This window comes from Plectropomus leopardus, chromosome 19 (assembly GCF_026936395.1).
Source record: "Plectropomus leopardus strain MGB_pleo_1.0 chromosome 19, ASM2693639v1, whole genome shotgun sequence".
In the NCBI taxonomy this organism is placed as follows: Eukaryota; Metazoa; Chordata; class Actinopteri; order Perciformes; family Serranidae; genus Plectropomus; species Plectropomus leopardus.
In genome coordinates this window covers 24187921-24205137 of record NC_142194.1, presented here as the reverse complement: position 1 = coordinate 24205137, position 17217 = coordinate 24187921, and the positions used below count along the sequence as shown (strand labels likewise).

Below are 17217 nucleotides of genomic sequence, written 5' to 3'. Positions count from 1 at the left end.
GTGACCTTTTAAAGAATCTTAAATGAATTTCAGGGACAAATTAAACCAGAACATTAACTCTTTCAACATGGCGAAATTTCCTATCTCAAAATTTTAATTAAAGTGAATTCTTTTGATGTGTTGTAAATAAAACCATTTATGAGTGCAGCTTTAATAGTTTTTGTGAGTGTTTACCTGGGACTGCAAAGGTATAGTTCACTGAATCCTGGACGTACACTTGCTTCCCTCCTCTTTCCATAAGCCATTCCCTGGTTTGACATGGAGCAGACTGGGTGTTGATCACCGCCCTGCTGCCATCCCCGAAATCCCATCTATATGACATACACCACATTGAAATTTAGAGAAACTAGACAAAACATAACATACAGGGTATTTATAAAATTTATATTTATAAAAAATGCAATGCCTTACCTGAAGGTGACTGGAAGGGAGATGTCCACTTTGACCTTTAGGATGTATAAGTGTGCAGCACCCACAGCTATGACCTCCTTGATGAACAGGAACTCTGGTTCAGCCAGTGGGGTCATTTTGTCTGCTCTCAGGAGGATCTGTTGGCTCTGGAAGCTCACAGGGTTGGAGGCTGTCACCTAGCAGATTGAACAGTATACTTCTCTCGAAAAAAAACTCAGAAAATAAAAAATGGAGCAAATGTAACTTCATAGAGACAGATATGGTATTTTACCTTGAGCTTATACTCAGCAGGTTTCTTGAACAGTACACTGTAAGATTCTCCTTCATGGGCAAACTTCTCCAGGTCGTCAATCACCCATGTGAATTTTACTGAAGAACCGCTCTCCACTTTGGCTATAAATGACTACAATGAAAAAAAAGATGAAGAAAGATATAGGTGTCAGAAAACATAATCAGACTAATGAGTGGTTTTGCTAGATTTTAGATTTCATTTCCACATTTCACTTACAGAGTATGAAAGGACAGACAAAGAATCCACAGCCATTGTTAGCAGCTGAGGCTGTAATCTCTGCAAGTGCTTTGAGCTTAATTCTAATGCTGAAATGCAAACATGCTCACAATGACAATATTGACATGCTGATTTTTATTCAATAATGCTGACCCTACAATCGGTCAAGTAGTTGCTGAGATGTTTAATTCTGAACCAAAGCAGCGGACAGACCAGCTGGCATTGCCATCTCTAGAGCCATGCTGCTAACATTTTGACTAAAAATATCTGCTTTAATAAGCACAATGTGTGCGTCTCACCTGCGGTGTGTCAACGAGGGTCCTCCGGCATCCACGTGGCTCAACACTTAGCCCTGTCACTGCCGCGTAGCCACAAACCCTCAAACTCACACTTTGAGAGCTTACTGCATCCATCACACTTATGGTCAGTGTTTGAATCCCCACTGAGGGCAACACTAAGGTCACAGAGGAGAACCAGGCATCATGGGACTGCCTCTTACAGCCAGGCCAAGACTGCGCAATCTCTTCAGGGCAAGATGGAAGGAAGGGGACCCCAGTCTGGAGAACTGGTGCTGACCATGAGCTTCTTACTTTCTCTCCAGAAAGCATCTTGACAACAATGATTGTTGGGACGTTGATTTGGACATGAATCTGGTTCTTTTCATCCGGCAGAGGGTGGATAACGTTAATCCCAAAGTTAAGAGATCTCAGACTCTGAGTTGTCAGGGCCCAATTATCTGGAGCTGTGGTTGTTTCTCTTTGGGTAAAGCCAAAGTTATAATCGTGCTCAGTACCTCTGTGAAGATTGTCCTCGTACACCATCCTCAGATCACATACCACTCCGTCCACCCACTGGCCACCTTTGGGCAGTGAAGTGAGGCCTCCTTCCCACCAGCCTCCCCACTCTGTCCTCCTAAGGGACATGTAACTTTGGCGCCAGGGTGAGTTTAGAGAGGCTTCACTGTTAAGGCAATGTAGAAATGTTCCAAAGTCTCGAGTGTGTTGTATAGCCACAATATCATCAGGGTACACCATAATTGCTTGATCTGGAAGAAGCAGCTGTTACCGAAAAAAAAAGGGAAAATGTGTAAACAATCTAGTGTTAATATATTTTAAATTCAAACCACATAGGTACATAATGACTTCAGGTCAACTCACGCTTATAGTTTTTAGTTCAGAACTCGGGTTTGTCCTCAGAGGCAGGTCTGCCACCAGGTGGTAGAAGGGTGGCATTGCAAGGTATCTGGGAGGTAAAACAAAAGCACGGCCCTCTGCTGCAGAGTCGAAAGGGCTGCAGGGACTGCTGGTGGGCACACAGGCCTCCAACAGGTGGCACCAGTACTGGCCCATGCTGCAGCCTCCTGTGGTGTTACACAGTGGTACTGCTGAGCAGCAGCTGAATGGATTAAGAAGAGAGCTGCAACCTGAGGAGCAAAGAGGAGATCATCACCTGCAGTTACGGACAAACAGGAGCTCTCACAAACCTTTGTAGTGACTGGTTTATTGTACCTGGAGGTACGAGATGGTGGTTGGGGTTGCAGTAGGGTCGGAGGATCTGGACACGAGCCAGAGAAGACACTGTGCTGGGCTGAACCACCAGCTCCACTGATACCAACCGACCTGCGTGACTGAACCACATTCCCGGGAACAGCTGCATCTGTGGGTGTCGAAGTGGCATCAGAATAAACCATCAACACAAACTCTGAATTTCTAATTGTGTCAAAGACCATTTTTGTAGAAAAAAATAAAATTAAATGTATGCCCATTATTCAACCTTGCTTTAGTGATTCCCAATCTTTTATTTGACGTACCATCACAGACTACGACAGAATTTTAGGGACACACACATTTTTTTTTTATTTATCTATTTTTTTGAGACTTCAAGAATAAAATTTTGATATTATGAAAAACAAACTCGTCAAAAGACCCTCTTTTAATAGAACAAAGTTACGTGCTGCTAACGAGGATGGGCGTCTCGGTGTACCAAGAGTGGACTGGTACAACTATGTCTTTTCTCTAAATCTGCTGTTTTAGACCGACACTTAACTGACCTCCACTGGAAGTTGTCCGGTGTCTGGGACAGAGGGTAGGGGGTGTACTTTGGTCTGAGCATAGATTCCGGTCAAGAGAACCAGTCCAGTCAGGTAACTGTCCTCAGATGGCAGAGACTCTGCATGAAGAGAGATGAACCAAAATCACTTGTAGAGTATTTTAATGAATGCGTGCCTCAGTTTTCTTCAGTGAAAAAACAGTCTTACCAGTTACATGGGAGGGAAAAAACAAACTTAAGGTACTCACGCGGAGCAGGGACAAATACAGCTGAATTATTAATTATAAAGCCTTTATTCAGAAAATGGCTATTTGCATTAAAACACCAACCTGTTTCGACAATTTATCTTCATCAAGGTGTGAAAGGGGGATCAAGAACCAAACAATTTATAAACTTGTAGTGGGTGTAACCCAAGCCTAATTGTTAAGTGAACACAGGTGAGTGACAGCAGTGGATCATATTTAGAGGCCATGTTGAACATGGCACGCCCCCACAAGATTCTGCACAGAAATGGGAAGTAACAAAACAAACATAAAAATAACAAAAATATAAAAAATAAAATAAAAATAAAAATGCTAAAATGTAATAATAAATAAATAAATCCATGACTCTAATTGTTTAAATTGTATCTGTAAAAAAGATACGTTTTTGTATAAACTGATATCATTAAGTTTTTTTTTCCTCTCATGTGCTGACCCTTTTCTTCAACAGCACTTGTGTTTTTCTTGAGTTTGATATGACAAGGACAGTCTTAAACACATCACTACCTCGTTTTCACAAGTCTTACCAGTTACTTCTTTTTCACAGAGGAAGAGGTAACGTCCAGCACACTGAGCCTTCCTCCACTGTCCCTGTGTCCCCAAGGCCATCTGAGCACACCCCCTCTGCCTCTCACTGTCTCCGCTCCACCATGCAGGACTCACCAGCCCCTCAACCTGGTCAGACCCATCTCCCCCCGGTCTCTTCAGCCATACCCACACGGTAGTTTTCCTAAACAACACAAAAAAATGGGAAATGGAATACAAAACCAGCAAATAAAGACACATAAAAGGAGACATTTGTTTGTTGCACTCACACTGGCAATGAGTAATGGATGAAGGTCTGTAGCTCCAGGCTGTCAGCAGATGCCAGGTCTCCTCCCGCAGTCTCTCTACATGAATCCTGAGCCTCAGGCCATGAAGATGTCCTCTCTGAGAGCCAATAGCATCGCCGATTGGTCAGGTAGATCCGACCACCTTTTGGACAAGGAACGTCCTCTGGAAGGCATAACATAAATGCTACTTAAATAATGAACAAGTCGTCTCTATCAGTTCAAATATGGATAAATATGGTGAACTGCAGTGTTGTCAGGTGAGCATGTTATCTAATTCAGTTCAAGATCACCTTGTTTTTCTTTTTTTTTTTAGGGTGTCAAACTGCCTTTGAAATTAAACCCACTGAGATCACATGATGAGCAGGTTTAGCTCATTATGATCATAATTATGATTTTAACTGGCAGTTGCAACAGATGTTACAGAACAGATGTTTGTTTTATTTTGAGATGCTATCATTGCCTGTTATGTATTTTGACTCAGCTGTTACGCCAGTCAGGGAACTTTAGCTTAACTTATCAGTGTAAACAATACAGACACACTGTGTGACCCTTGAAATAAGTTACGGATAATGGGAAAAAAATCTAAAAGTAAGAAATAAAAAGATATGACGCATGCATACTAAAAGGAAGTATGAAGAGTGGCTGTTATTACAGTAGACAGTAACTTATGGGGATCTAAATAAAATAAAGAATGAAAAAAGAATGAAAAAAGAGGAAAGGCAGAGGGACACAGACAAAAGCGAGAGAGAAAGGAAGGATTGAAGGAAGAACTGAAGAAGAAAGGAAGATATGCAGGAAATAGAAGAGTGAAAGAAAGAAAATAAGAAGAAAGAAAGAAAGAAAGAAAGAAAGAAAGAAAGAAAGAAAGAAAGGAAAAGGAAAGAAAGGGAAAGAAAAGAAAAGAAAAGAAAAGAAAAGAAAAGAAAAGAAAAGAAAAGAAAAGAAAAGAAAATTTGGGACAGAGAACTCATTCCTGTATTGTCCAGGGAGGAGGCATCCAAAAACTAAAAAGACTGTACCAAAACTACCAAAGTATTACACAATATCTATATAACCATGACTTTCTTAAGCTCTAGTATCATATAAATTTGCCACTTAAAAACTAAATAATAAAGCAGTCAGCCATGACTGCCTTTACATCTCATAAATATCTAGCCCGAGTCACTGTCTGAACCTTCACCTCCCTAAAGGAGTAGAGCAGAGCAACACCAGAATTTCACAAAATCACATTTTTATTTTTAGTCTCAACAAAATAGAAAATGAAGCTTCTCACCTGCAGCTGCAGTGATCAGAACCACACAGAGAATCAACAGTCTGTGCGTTTGTGGCACAGCAGCTGTCATCATGTGGAGCACATCACATCCTCCTAGAGAAAAAAAAACAAAACAGTCTCTTCCTCATCACCACAGGAGCTCCGTACAAATCACTGCTCCTTCATAATTGTGCAGATTCTTCTCATCCCTTTTTCCTGTCATCACCACAAGACTTTCCCCTCATCCCCAGAGCTCTTGTACAAAAATGTTGTCTCCCTCTCAGGCCCTCTTCCACACTCTCATCTCCCTCCACTGACACCTCCTCCTCTTGCCCTGCACACACACCCTGAGTTATGGTGGTGTGGTTGTTTTAAAGGCCTCTTCTTCTCTTCTCTCTGAGCGCCTGGGTGACTTCTACTTTGTTTCTCAGCAACAGCTACAGAGGAGGAGCGCTGCTCATTACCATGTTGTAAAACCTCGGGCTCTCAATAGAAACACTGATTCTCTGTCAGCTGAGGGCCCCGACAGAAACAAGCCTCAGAGGCCAAACAGGCGTTGTAGCATTAGCGCTGTTTGGGTACAAATTGTTGCTTTTGATATGTTTTTGGAATATAGAGGGGTCTGTATCTTTTGCTGCCAAAGGAAGATGTTTGTGGAAACTTCTCCCTGCATTGTGTCCAAGGCCTGTTGTCCCAGCACTAACTCCAAGACCTCATCACCGAGCAGACAAAGGCTCTGTGACGCAGAAGCAATAGACCTCGTTTTAAAAGAAAGGATGCCATCTGGGTTGCCTGGAGAGGGAACAGATAAAGTTAAAGGCAGTGATAAGGCAATCATTGCTGAGAATTGTCAGCCCGTTGCCATGGAAATGATTGTATTTCTTTTTGTGACACTTACCAAGAAGGAGTTTATATTGGTTACATTACGGTACCAAATCCAATTGTTAACTCAAGAACAGTTTTGACAACTTTCTGACTAAAAAGACATTTGATTTAAAAAAGCCCCAACATATTAATAGTGTAGTTGACAGTAAAGGTTTACCCTTTGAAATCTGGGCAAACTAGCTTGATGTCTTCTAAAAACAGGGGAAGAAGGGAATGAGTGATTTAAGAATAAATGACTCAGAAATTAGCAAGAAAAGTACACTACACACTAAAAAGTACAAGAAAATTACAGAAAAATGGGGAGAGAAAGAAAAAAACAAGGAATTAACATGGAAAATACTTCTAAATATACAATTATGATTACTATAAATATATAGTGCTCTGGACATTTTCCCTGGCTTTTTTAAAGCTAATCTCCCAAATCTACAATTTTCTTGAAATTTGTGGGACATTTCCTGGCAAGTTGTTTATTGCCTTTTTATCCAGAAAGACAGAACTCAAACCAATTTGCTTGGGTTCAAAGGGTAAAATACATAATAGCTTCATGTCTAAAACATTTTTCAATAGGAGTTTATCTTGTATGTATAAAAGTTTGTGTCAAAATTCCCCTTTTCAAAAATTAATTTATAGATTTTACAGATTTTTTTCTTTGCGATTTATATCATAATGTCTCGCTTATTACCTAAATGTTGAACACTTTGGGGCTTTATGAATTCAATACTTTTCTGTTGTTATTTTTGTTTTACTGCTTAATTTCTTTAATTTATAGCTTTTTAAAATAAACCAAAAAGTTAGTTCAATCAAACACTGAAAAAGTCTTTAGTTGTTGCAGAGCCCCACTCCAGGCTCCAGGTTGTAATAGCACATACAAACACTGGAGGGCAGCATTGCGACTTTAAACTGAATGTGACCCACAACACAAATACGACGACGAAGAAGAAGAACCAGGAAAATGAAGAGGACAGCTGCTGACACATCTTAGGTAGGCTAATAATATTAAGAAAACATCTCAAAATAGATCCTTTTTGTCGTAACAAGACTTTAAAAAGCAAGGAAATGCGAGATTTGGAAAACGAATTTGTAGTTTAATGTGTAACTGGAGATATCGATGGTTGTTTTAAACGGAATATGAGAGCGATCCTTCCTGCTGTGGAGCGGGTATTAGCATACACACACTGTGGTTTTAGCAGAGACACGACACTGTTTACCGGACAGTCAGTAAAGAGCTCCTTTACATACACAGCTGTCATCCAGGATTCAGTCAGTAACGCTACACCAAGTCAAAGCTATATATGTCTTATTTCCCTGTCTCTTTATCGACACTATGTCAAGAGACATGTATTTTAGAAACTGGTTTTTATATTTAATTTTGTTCTATTTTACAGATTATTTGTGCGCCGAATTTTCCAGTAACCTTTTATGATTCATAAACGATAATAAGTTGTGACCAGCTGTATTTGCATTTTAGTTGACAAGCCATTAAACATTAAATTATTTCACATTTTAAAAGGAGTTTGGTGTGGGGAAGTGATGCGGCCAACACTGACGCTTTCTGCTGACAGACAGCATCTTTGCAGCTCAGTTACAATTAAAAGTTGTTAATGACAGATGGACATTAGTTTGTATAAGGTCACTTCCATGTAAAAGTCGTTATTATATTAAATAAAAGGTTTTCAGCAACTCAAAGCCTCATTTAAAGGCTGAATTGTTTTCTGTGGGGTGCAGATCGGGAGTCACTGCACCAATGTGGTGTCTCGTAAATTTTGTCCAGTGGGGAAAGAAGGGTTAAGATTTTTACAAAGTAAAAGTTGTGCATTACAAATAACACTTTAGCAAAACTAACTAAGTATAATCAGGGAAAAGTACTGAAAAATACAAAATGCAGAAAAAACAAAAAGCTAAATTATTTTTTAAAGAAAAAACCCCACTTACCACCATTTTAAAAAGAACAAAAAACATATATATGGAAATAACACCATCCAAAAATCAAAAATAATAATAAAAATAATAATAATAATAGAATAACATATTTATCAAAGTATTTGGCAATTCATTTGTAAATCAACTGATCAACTTAATCAACTAATTATTACAGGTGTTCTTGTATTTGGTTAATTCATTTATAACAAAACATTATATTTTATAAACTTTATCCAAAATTTTAGTGTGTAACTAAAACTGTTAGATAAATGTAGTTGGGTAAAAACTACAATATTCCCTCTGAAATGTAGTGGGGTAAAAGTAAGTAGCATGAAGTACCTCAAATTCATACTTAAGTACAGTACTTGAGTAAATGTACTTAGTTACATTCTACCACTGATTTTGGGTGTCATTTTTCAGCAGGTCCTATGCTTCCGCTAAGGACCCCAGCAGAAGAAGAGAGTAGTAGTGAAATTTCCCAGCTCAGACAGGCAGTGTTGGAAAACAATGCCAGACTCCTTGATGAGATGCTCTGCCAAGAAGTCTACAAGAAAGTCATCAACTGCAGAGGCGGCTGGGGCATCGCCGGCACGCCTCTACACGCTGCCGTGTCCAAAGGTCATCTCAGCTGTCTGCAGGTCCTGCTAGGCCACGGTGCTCTGGTAGACTGCGTGGATGTCAAGGCTCAGACGCCTCTCTTCGCCGCCGTTCGTGGGAAATACCTGGACTGTGTTTTAGCTCTCCTCGGAGCTGGAGCCAACCCCAACGGGAACTCATCCAACAACTGCTCCCCCGTCCTCACTGCAGCTCGAGAGGGCGATGTAGAGATACTGAAGAAACTGCTTCAACACGGCGCCGAGGTGAACTCCCGCTCCAAGGTCCTGCTGTGGACTTCCAGGGCCAGGGTGTCCAGCGGGCCGCTGTACCTGGCTGCTGTTTACGGACACATGGAGTGCTTCAAAATGCTGCTCCTCTACGGGGCAGACCCAGATTACAACTGCATGGATAAAAAGCTGCTGAGTTCCATCAAGCAGCCCAAAACTGTGCTGGAGATGTGCCTCAGGCATGGCTGCGGCGTGGAGTACATCCAGCTTCTGATCGACTTCGGTGCAAACGTCTACCTCCCTACTCTGATCATCGAGAAGTCCACGAAGCAGAACGAGGCCGTAGAGCTGCTTCTGCACGAGAGAGGTATGTAATCTGACTGCAAGTGAGGGCACATTCTCTTCTTACATACGTAAGTGCTTCAGTAATACAGAAGTGATACATAAAATTTCAGCTTAAAACAAAATATTATGAAGCAATGCGTCATTTTGAACTGGTTCAGTTACAACAAAGTAAGGTTTAAGGCCTTTACAGACTTTGAAGTGAAGCAGTTGCACATAATTGTTAAACTCACATTTAGAAATTGTTAATTATATGTTGGTACCACTTTATTTTATGTGGCTGTCATTTAAAAAAAAAATTATAATACAGTTCTTAGAAAGGACAATATAATTTGTGGCTAATTATAGAGAAGAAGAAACAGTTTTCAAGTGATAGACTTGGCATAATATTTATAGAGTAACCTAGATAGTTTTTTTGTTTTTTTTAGTTAACTAAAATAAAAACTTTGAAAAAGTTAAACAAAGGAAACTATCTTAAACAATATTGTCTCCTCAAAAAAGTGAACTAAAATAAAATACACAAAATATCTGTCAATTTGGTCAAATTTATCAAAACAACAAGCTTGGGTAGGCATTGGTGCATATGTTTTTTGAGAATGGGATGCCTATAAAGAAACAATACTAATTAAAACTAAACTAATACTAATACTAGAATATACATTAATAAATAAAAGTGAAACAAACCCACTTTGGAAACTAAATTGAACTGAAAACAAAAATAAAAAATGAAATAAAACTAAAATTTATAGTATCTGCAGACCCTTAAAAGTCTTAAAATGTCTTTAATTCCATTTTCTAAATATTTAGCCCTGAAAGTCATTAAATAATCCTAAATTTTAACTTGTGGGGTCTCACTCGCCACAAACATTTAATTATTTAATTAAATATATCCATCTTTTAATTACTTTTTGTCAAAATGAGCTTAAATGTATGAAAGTCAACATTTTTGATGTCGCACATCTGGAGGGAATTTCCTCAAATTTGGCACAAACGTCCATCTAGACTCAACGATGATCTGATTAAGTTTTGTTTGTCAGAGGTCAAGGTCTCTGTGACCTTGCGTCTGTATCATTCTTGTGAATATCTCAAGAACACCTAAAGGGAATTTCTTCAAATTTGGCACAAACGTCCACTTGGACTCAAACATGAACTGATTAGAATTTGGTAGTTGAAGGTCAAACATTAAGGTCACTGTGATCTTTTGTCCAATCTAATTTCAGATATTTTATATCTCAAGAAGGTCATGAGGGAATTTCTTCAAATTAGGCACAAATTCTAGTTTAATCATATTACTTTGTGTCATCTAAGTGTTTTTTCCTGTCGTCTCCCGTGTCACCAGGAAATCCAAAGGCCTTGACTTCACAGTGCCGACTCGCTGTCCGAAGTTACCTTAAAAAGATCAACAAGATCCACTGTATCGACCAGCTGGACATGCCAACGAGTATCATTAACTTCTTGCAACACAAGCCAGTCCCAGTCCCTGTCCTGTAGCCAAATGAGCTGATGGCACGCTATGTCAATTTATTTTTATTTAACTCTGTGAACCACCTTTGTTTTAAATTCTGTCTGTTCATGCGCTGTTCTGGTAAGACTGATTCTGAAGTCGAAGCATTAAATGTGTGGATAAGTGGTGTGTACTTCTGTTGTTTTTGTTTTAGTACTTACCCTGTAGCTATCTGAAGACCTTTCTGAGGGAAGATGTTTCTTGGGGTTACTTTGTCACATGTTCATCACAAGTTAGTTACTTCTTTTAGGAGAGAGGTTTGTCCCTGTGAAAACTAAAGAATGCTACCATACATTTAAATGCATTTACACGTTCTTAAAATGCATCAGGGTCAGTATGTGTAAAGCTGCTCGCTTTTACTTCACTAAACATTCTAACAAACATCTAAATAACTATTTTATTTTGAGATTAACCTGTGGGTTTTTGTTTGAAAAAAGACTTAAACTAACAGCCACGCTGGCTGCTCTGGGAGGCTGTTCAGTAGTCCTTTTAGCCAAATGCAAACATCAGAATAAAGCTGTATTTTATATATATATATATTTAGAGTTATACATACTGGCCCAGAGCTGCATGTATAAATAAGAGATAAAAAGAAATAACAAATAAATGACAAAAACACATTAAAACATAGTGCACTCACTTGAGAAGAAAAAATATCTATTGTGTTTTTCTAAATTAACATTTTAATTTAATTTAGATTATCAGGATCATGAGAAACATTTTTCATGGTGAAAAAATAATGCCCCTGTTTTTCTGAATTAGTAGAATTATTAAAATAATGAGAGAAGTTTCCAAAGAAAAATAAATAAATGTCTCTGTTTTCCCCAAATTAACAAGATTATTATTTTAGAATTATGAGATTTTTTGTTCATGGGAAAATATCTGTAAGATTATCATCTCAGGATTATGAGAAAGGTTGTTTTTTTTAATGAAAAAATAACCAGTTTTTCCAAATTAACTAGATGAGTATTTTAATTAAAATAAACAAAAACAAGATAATCTCAGAATTCTCCCAAAAAAAAAAACCAAAAAATGAATTAAATAGATTATTATTTTTAGATTTTTATGGGAATATTTTTAAATTAGTTATTATCTAATAATTATGAGAAAAAAATCATTGGAAAAATACTGGCCATGTTTTAACAGATTAAAGAGAATTATCTGAGATATTTGTTTTGTTTTTTTTTCATAGTAAGAAAACTTTCCTTTTTTTCTAAAATAACAATATTATTACTTCAGATTATGACAAAAAGTATCAGGGGGAAACATTGGCGCCTTTTTTCCCGAATTAAAAAGATTATATCATAATTCTGAGTAAATTTTTCTTGGGAAAATTTTTGGCCCTGATTTCTGAATTATGGGAATACTGTATTTACACTCAGAACTAAGAAACATTTTACAGAGATAAAAAATCTGCTCTTGTTATTTTTTTTCTCAAGTTAAGACATAATGTATCCATAAAAAACCCAAGAGGTGAATATAGAGGTCTTGAAACAATATGCTGGAAAAATCAGAATCACTTTGTTATTTAATTATACAAAGACTTCATGTTATTCAGAGTAAACTTCAGCATTTAAATAATTCGACATGGAACACAACATGTGATTCTTCAGACTGACCTGTAGATGGCAGGAGACTGTCTGTGCCCTAAAAAGAAGAAGGCACTACACTTGGTTGAAAATGAGACTATCAGTATAATAGAGATTAAGTAAAGTATGTAAAATCATAGTACCTGTCTGTCAGAATAGAGAACACAAAATCAAATCAATCAATGGCGGTCCCATAAATTACCAAATCAAACACCAGACTTCAAGTATTCCCATCATTTGGATATACAAAAACTGGAGGAAGTAAATTCAAATAACATTCATTTAACTTTCATAACTGAGAATTTTTGTTTTAAAAAACTGAGTTTGAAAAACTCAAAACAGCCTCTCAACAAAACATTCACAAGCCCTGGAATTAGGAGATTATTCATTAAATATGTATAAATTCTTTCCTAAATGAGATACCTGCCATTTGGCAAAAGTGTCAGCTGCTCTTAGGAAATGACTGCTAGCATAAAAATAAAACATATCAACTTCAAATACAGTCCTCCTCGCACCTTGTTTTAGAAAATAGTTTGTTTTTCTGTTCTCACTGTAGAATTTCAAGTAGCAACAATCAAAATGGATAAACAGTGTTTCAGAATAAAACACCTCATTTGGTCCCCTTTTTAAAAAAAACTGAGGTCAGCAGCACAGTGATGACATCATGGCCATTGAGTGTCTGTTGACATGGTACCAGTTGTCACGGCGACGTCAGCCCAGTCCTACGTCCAGTGACATCATGACCACGAAGCCCAGGATGGAGGTCCAGGATGCCAGCTTCCCGTTTCCACTGGTGACACCGAGTCGGAGCGAAGACACAGAGATTATTTAAAGACAGACACTTTTATCTGGTCATCCAATTCTCATATTATTTTATTTTATTTTTTTCCCTGTCCTTTTCCTTCTCACCTGACTTGAGCCTCAGGTATGATGTCATCCACCACCACGTAAACCATCGCCCCGGCAGCAAACGCCAACGCGTATGGCAACAGAGGTTCTGCCAGGACAACGGCGATGGCGCCCAGCATCCCAGCAACAGGCTCTACCATGCCACTAAGCTGACCATACCTAACAGGGAAAAGAGGAACAGTCAAGTTACACTGTCCAAATTAAGATTCAGAAGCCAAGCCTTTGCAAAGTGTTGTTTAACCCTTTATACTTGAGCAAATTGGATAGATTTTTTTTCTTCTAAATTATCAAAAGAGGTTGACAAACTACTTAACAAGAAATGGCCTGAAAAATCGCAAGAACTAAAAAAAAAGTTACAAGAAAATTACCTGAAAATAAGACAAAAAAAGTAAAAAAAACACACGAAACAAAACAAAATTATAAAGAAATCAGCAAACTGAAATTAGTAAAAAGTTACAAGAAAATAAGCAACAAAAGAAAAAGTGAAAATATATCCTCATTATTACCTATTACATAGTTTTCTGGACATTTTGCCACATTTTTTAGAATACCTTATATTCTCCTCCCCTAGCTACATTCAGATCATTTTCTTGTCACTTTTTAATTTTATTTATTTATTTTTTCAATTTGCTGGACATTTTTTTTGCCAAGATGCTCAATATATTCTTTTCCTGTTTTTGAAAAAAATCAGACCAATTTTCTCTGGATTCAGAGTTTTAAAGGCTCATGAGAGGCATCTGAACGCAGCACAAGAAACTTGTCGATCCATCAGGTTCCAAGGGTTAATTATTGTACTCTGGAACATGGACACACGTTTTTCCTACACAGACACACGTTTTGCCTTACCAGAAAGCTGTCCATGATGAAACCCCTGAACCCCGCAGCGGCAGGCTCACTGCCAAGCCCTCTGGGAAATTTTGGATGCCAATACCAATGGCCAAATTTCTGGGGAGACAAAACAAACAAAAACCATATCTCTTTAAAACAATTATTAACATTAACAACCTACCTCTTGAGGGCCTATACAGTGGTCGACTCTGTGAGATACTTCCATGACCTACTAATGTACCTACCTGTACCTTTAACATTACATTACCAGGTGTTCAAGTTTAATTTCCTTCTGCCTATAAATGAAGCTTAAATGTAAAAAATAAAGACTTACAGACACCATAAACCGTGGGAAAGAAATGTTGCTTGATGAAGAGGAAGAAAAAAACAAGTATCCCAGAGCCACACTTGCAGCTTTGTGAAGCTAAGCTTGGCGATGCTTTGAGCTGAATGCTAACATCAGCATGTGAGCACGGCTGAAATTACAATGCTAACATTCAAATGTTTAGCAGCTATAATGTTGGCAATGTTTTGCCATCGTGGTTTAGCATGTAAGCATGCTACTTTGCTATTTAGCAATAAGCACAAAGTACATGGGATACATGGATGTCATTAGTTTTGAAGATATCTGATCACTCACTTAAGTTTTGTAATTACAATTTGGACCAGATGTTAGGAGCATGACTGCAGCATTTTAAGAGGTTGAAGGACATTCTGATATACATTGCCTACCTGACAGAATTACTTGCTCTACATTTGCCTTTTATAGAGAGGTAGGTCATTCTGTCATGTTTTATAACTGACTGATTTAACTATGGTTAGGATGTTTCATTAATGTCTTAGTATTTTAAATGCATGCCTACAATTTTATTATCTCAGTATTTATGAAAAAAATTGTACTCCATTGTGTACTTTTTGAGCAACACTCAAAATTCACTTTCACGATTTCTGACATTCCACTCTTTATCTGCCGAGGTCCGAGACCTGATGGAGGAGTATCTGAAGCATCTGCAGACCAACTTGGAGAGGCCGCAGCTTCAACTAGCTGCGACCCAGCAAATCGAGATCGATCTTAGTGTCCAGCTCACACGGCTAAAGGTGCAAAGCATTCATTTTTGACTTAATTTGAAAGCAACAAAATGCATTTCTGAACATTATATTTTTTTCTATTTTATTGTAAATCTAACTTTTCTCTCTAAGAATTCCCTGCTGTTCGATGAACAAATGAGCTCTCCACTTCTCAAGCAGTGGGTAAATGGAGCTGCCTTCCACACCCAGATGTTGATCCATTAGGCTCGTTTGGAGGGGACAGACGGGTTCAGAGCCATACTAGCAGCAAGGGTTTATCAGCAACAGCTCAACCAGCTATTGAAGACGTACAAGACCTACCCACAAAGTGTTACAATTGTGGAAAATGAGGGTGGGTCAAATCAGTGTTGGGGATGCATGCGTTGTTGTCTGTACTACAAGGAGAACCAGATTTTTATTTCACGATTTAAATGTATCAATTGGACCGATTCGTGGAAGTGTCTCCTTGACAGTGATGTGGCTGAAATTATGTTTTCTAAACGTCAGATTGCTTGGACAAAGACGTTTTTCTCCAATTTAGCGGCACAGATTCCAGGTCAAAATGGCCATAGACTGTCTATGTTTGTGTCAAAAATCTATCAGAAAAAAATTACAGAAAAAAACACTCAGCACTGTATGTGAAGTTCAAATAAAGAGAAGAAAGACGTTTGTTGGTTTGTTTGTTTTTTCAATGCTGAGGTTTCAAAGATGATTTTGATATTGGGTCGCTTTCAAGTGGTCAAAACTTGTAGAGAGGCTCAATTTCAAAAAGGTATAATCTGGTTCCATCATGCTAATTTGAGCAGTAAAATGGGAAAGATAAGAGGATCATCGGTTTTGGTGAGACGAGGGATTTCCAGCTGAATTGCCACCTCTCTCAGCAGTACCATCATGTAACCACTAGATGTCAGCAGCACAAAACAAAGCACCCAGCAGCTGCCATACTCTGTCCATCTGTCCAAAACTAGAACTGATCCCATCATTCATCCATCATTCATTTTATTCTTGACCCAGCTACTTTTAATTCTACTAAAACCTGATCCACACAGTAACATCTCCATAACTGTTGGATAGATTGCCATTATATTTGGTATACCCATGATGCCCAGAGGATGTATCCTGATGACTTTGGTGACTTCATCTAGCGCCGTTATCAAGTCAAAGTTTTCATTGTCCAAAATGTTTTATTTTGTTTTATACTGACCAAATGCAACACACTAAGAGAAGATTTGAATCAATCGATTTGAGCATGTTAGCATGCTAATTCTAGAATTTTGCACGGGGCACTGCTCTGGCTCAATAGAGCCTCAGTGGGAAATATGGCTATGGTGTTGTTTATTGATTGATGCATAATGCATCAATCAATATTTAAGATGTCCACTTCACATAAAAGCACATTTTTACCACTTAATTTCTCAAACTGTGATTTGCTGCACTTTGCTTTGCAGAAAAGTGAAGTTGTGGATAAAATAGTAGGCAGAGAAGTGTGTGTACTTCTGCTGCACATTATGCCAGTTAATTTTTTTCTTCCACTGAACCTACATTCAATTACAGGCAGGAACTAGTGAGTATTTTATTAGTAGCAGGGTTTCTACAGGAATCAGACACTTAAATTTATGCTTTGTAATAACTTTTTAAGATTATTTTTGACAAATGTGAGGTTTTATTTAAGGTAAAAGGTAAGTATCAATGTAAGTATCTATATCTATCCATCTAGAGTATATATGAGTATCTATATAGTCCCATGCAGAGAAAGGTTTTATGTAGAAAAACTGTTATTAGAGTGTGTCAGGTAATGCTACATTTTGCCAACAAGTACAGTAAGTGCAAGTATAAAGTAGAAAGACAGTATTAGGTTTTGTGGTAGGTTTTAAAACTTTAGAGCTTAACTTGTTTTTTTTTTGACAAAAGGAAAATAAAAGATGGATTAATTAAATGAGATAAAAAATGTCCTGAAATTACTCCATACATTTAAATATACAACCATTTAATGAGTTTTAAAATCTAATATTTATAGAATTAATTTAAGACATTG

General features: G+C 37.8%; 3 protein-coding genes and 1 pseudogene across 7 annotated transcripts in view; 2 read left to right on the top strand and 2 right to left on the bottom strand.

Moving 5' to 3' along the window:
- Positions 1 to 6343, bottom strand: part of pkd1b (polycystic kidney disease 1b) — a 33946-nt gene extending 27603 nt beyond the window's left edge. The window contains exons 1-10 of the mRNA XM_088070246.1: positions 5335 to 6343; positions 4044 to 4224; positions 3756 to 3958; positions 2970 to 3088; positions 2428 to 2575; positions 2077 to 2342; positions 1219 to 1977; positions 683 to 814; positions 412 to 587; positions 175 to 311 (exon numbers count right to left, since the gene is read on the bottom strand). Coding sequence (XP_087926372.1) covers positions 175 to 311; positions 412 to 587; positions 683 to 814; positions 1219 to 1977; positions 2077 to 2342; positions 2428 to 2575; positions 2970 to 3088; positions 3756 to 3958; positions 4044 to 4224; positions 5335 to 5407 — 2194 coding nt within the window. The 5' untranslated portion in view covers positions 5408 to 6343. The remainder of the gene's footprint in view (positions 1 to 174; positions 312 to 411; positions 588 to 682; positions 815 to 1218; positions 1978 to 2076; positions 2343 to 2427; positions 2576 to 2969; positions 3089 to 3755; positions 3959 to 4043; positions 4225 to 5334) is intronic.
- Positions 6344 to 7045: 702 nt separating this feature from the next.
- LOC121958929 (ankyrin repeat and SOCS box protein 12-like) lies at positions 7046 to 10921 on the top strand. 2 transcript variants are annotated; one of them, XM_042508111.2, is made up of 3 exons: positions 7046 to 7180; positions 8539 to 9309; positions 10624 to 10921. In XM_042508111.2, exons 2-3 carry the CDS (start codon positions 8547 to 8549, stop codon positions 10773 to 10775), a joined length of 915 nt encoding a protein of 304 aa, XP_042364045.1. In that variant the 5' UTR covers positions 7046 to 7180; positions 8539 to 8546; the 3' UTR covers positions 10776 to 10921. The 2 variants fall into 2 exon arrangements, with proteins under 2 accessions (XP_042364045.1, XP_042364046.1); XM_042508112.2 differs by having other exon boundaries at positions 7089 to 7180; positions 8542 to 9309.
- Positions 10922 to 12287: 1366 nt separating this feature from the next.
- The window catches only part of slc39a11 (solute carrier family 39, member 11), a 151627-nt gene continuing 146697 nt past the window's right edge, over positions 12288 to 17217 (bottom strand). For all 3 annotated transcript variants that reach the window (XM_042508370.2, XM_042508371.2, XM_088070244.1), the window contains exons 8-10: positions 14133 to 14231; positions 13287 to 13445; positions 12288 to 13167 (exon numbers count right to left, since the gene is read on the bottom strand). In XM_042508370.2, the coding sequence (XP_042364304.2) occupies positions 13089 to 13167; positions 13287 to 13445; positions 14133 to 14231 (337 nt within the window). In that variant the 3' untranslated portion in view covers positions 12288 to 13088. The remainder of the gene's footprint in view (positions 13168 to 13286; positions 13446 to 14132; positions 14232 to 17217) is intronic.
- LOC148186372 (uncharacterized) lies at positions 14474 to 16675 on the top strand (annotated as a pseudogene). The gene is made up of 3 exons (XR_015775073.1): positions 14474 to 14505; positions 15035 to 15212; positions 15315 to 16675. The product of XR_015775073.1 is annotated as an uncharacterized LOC148186372 (transcript).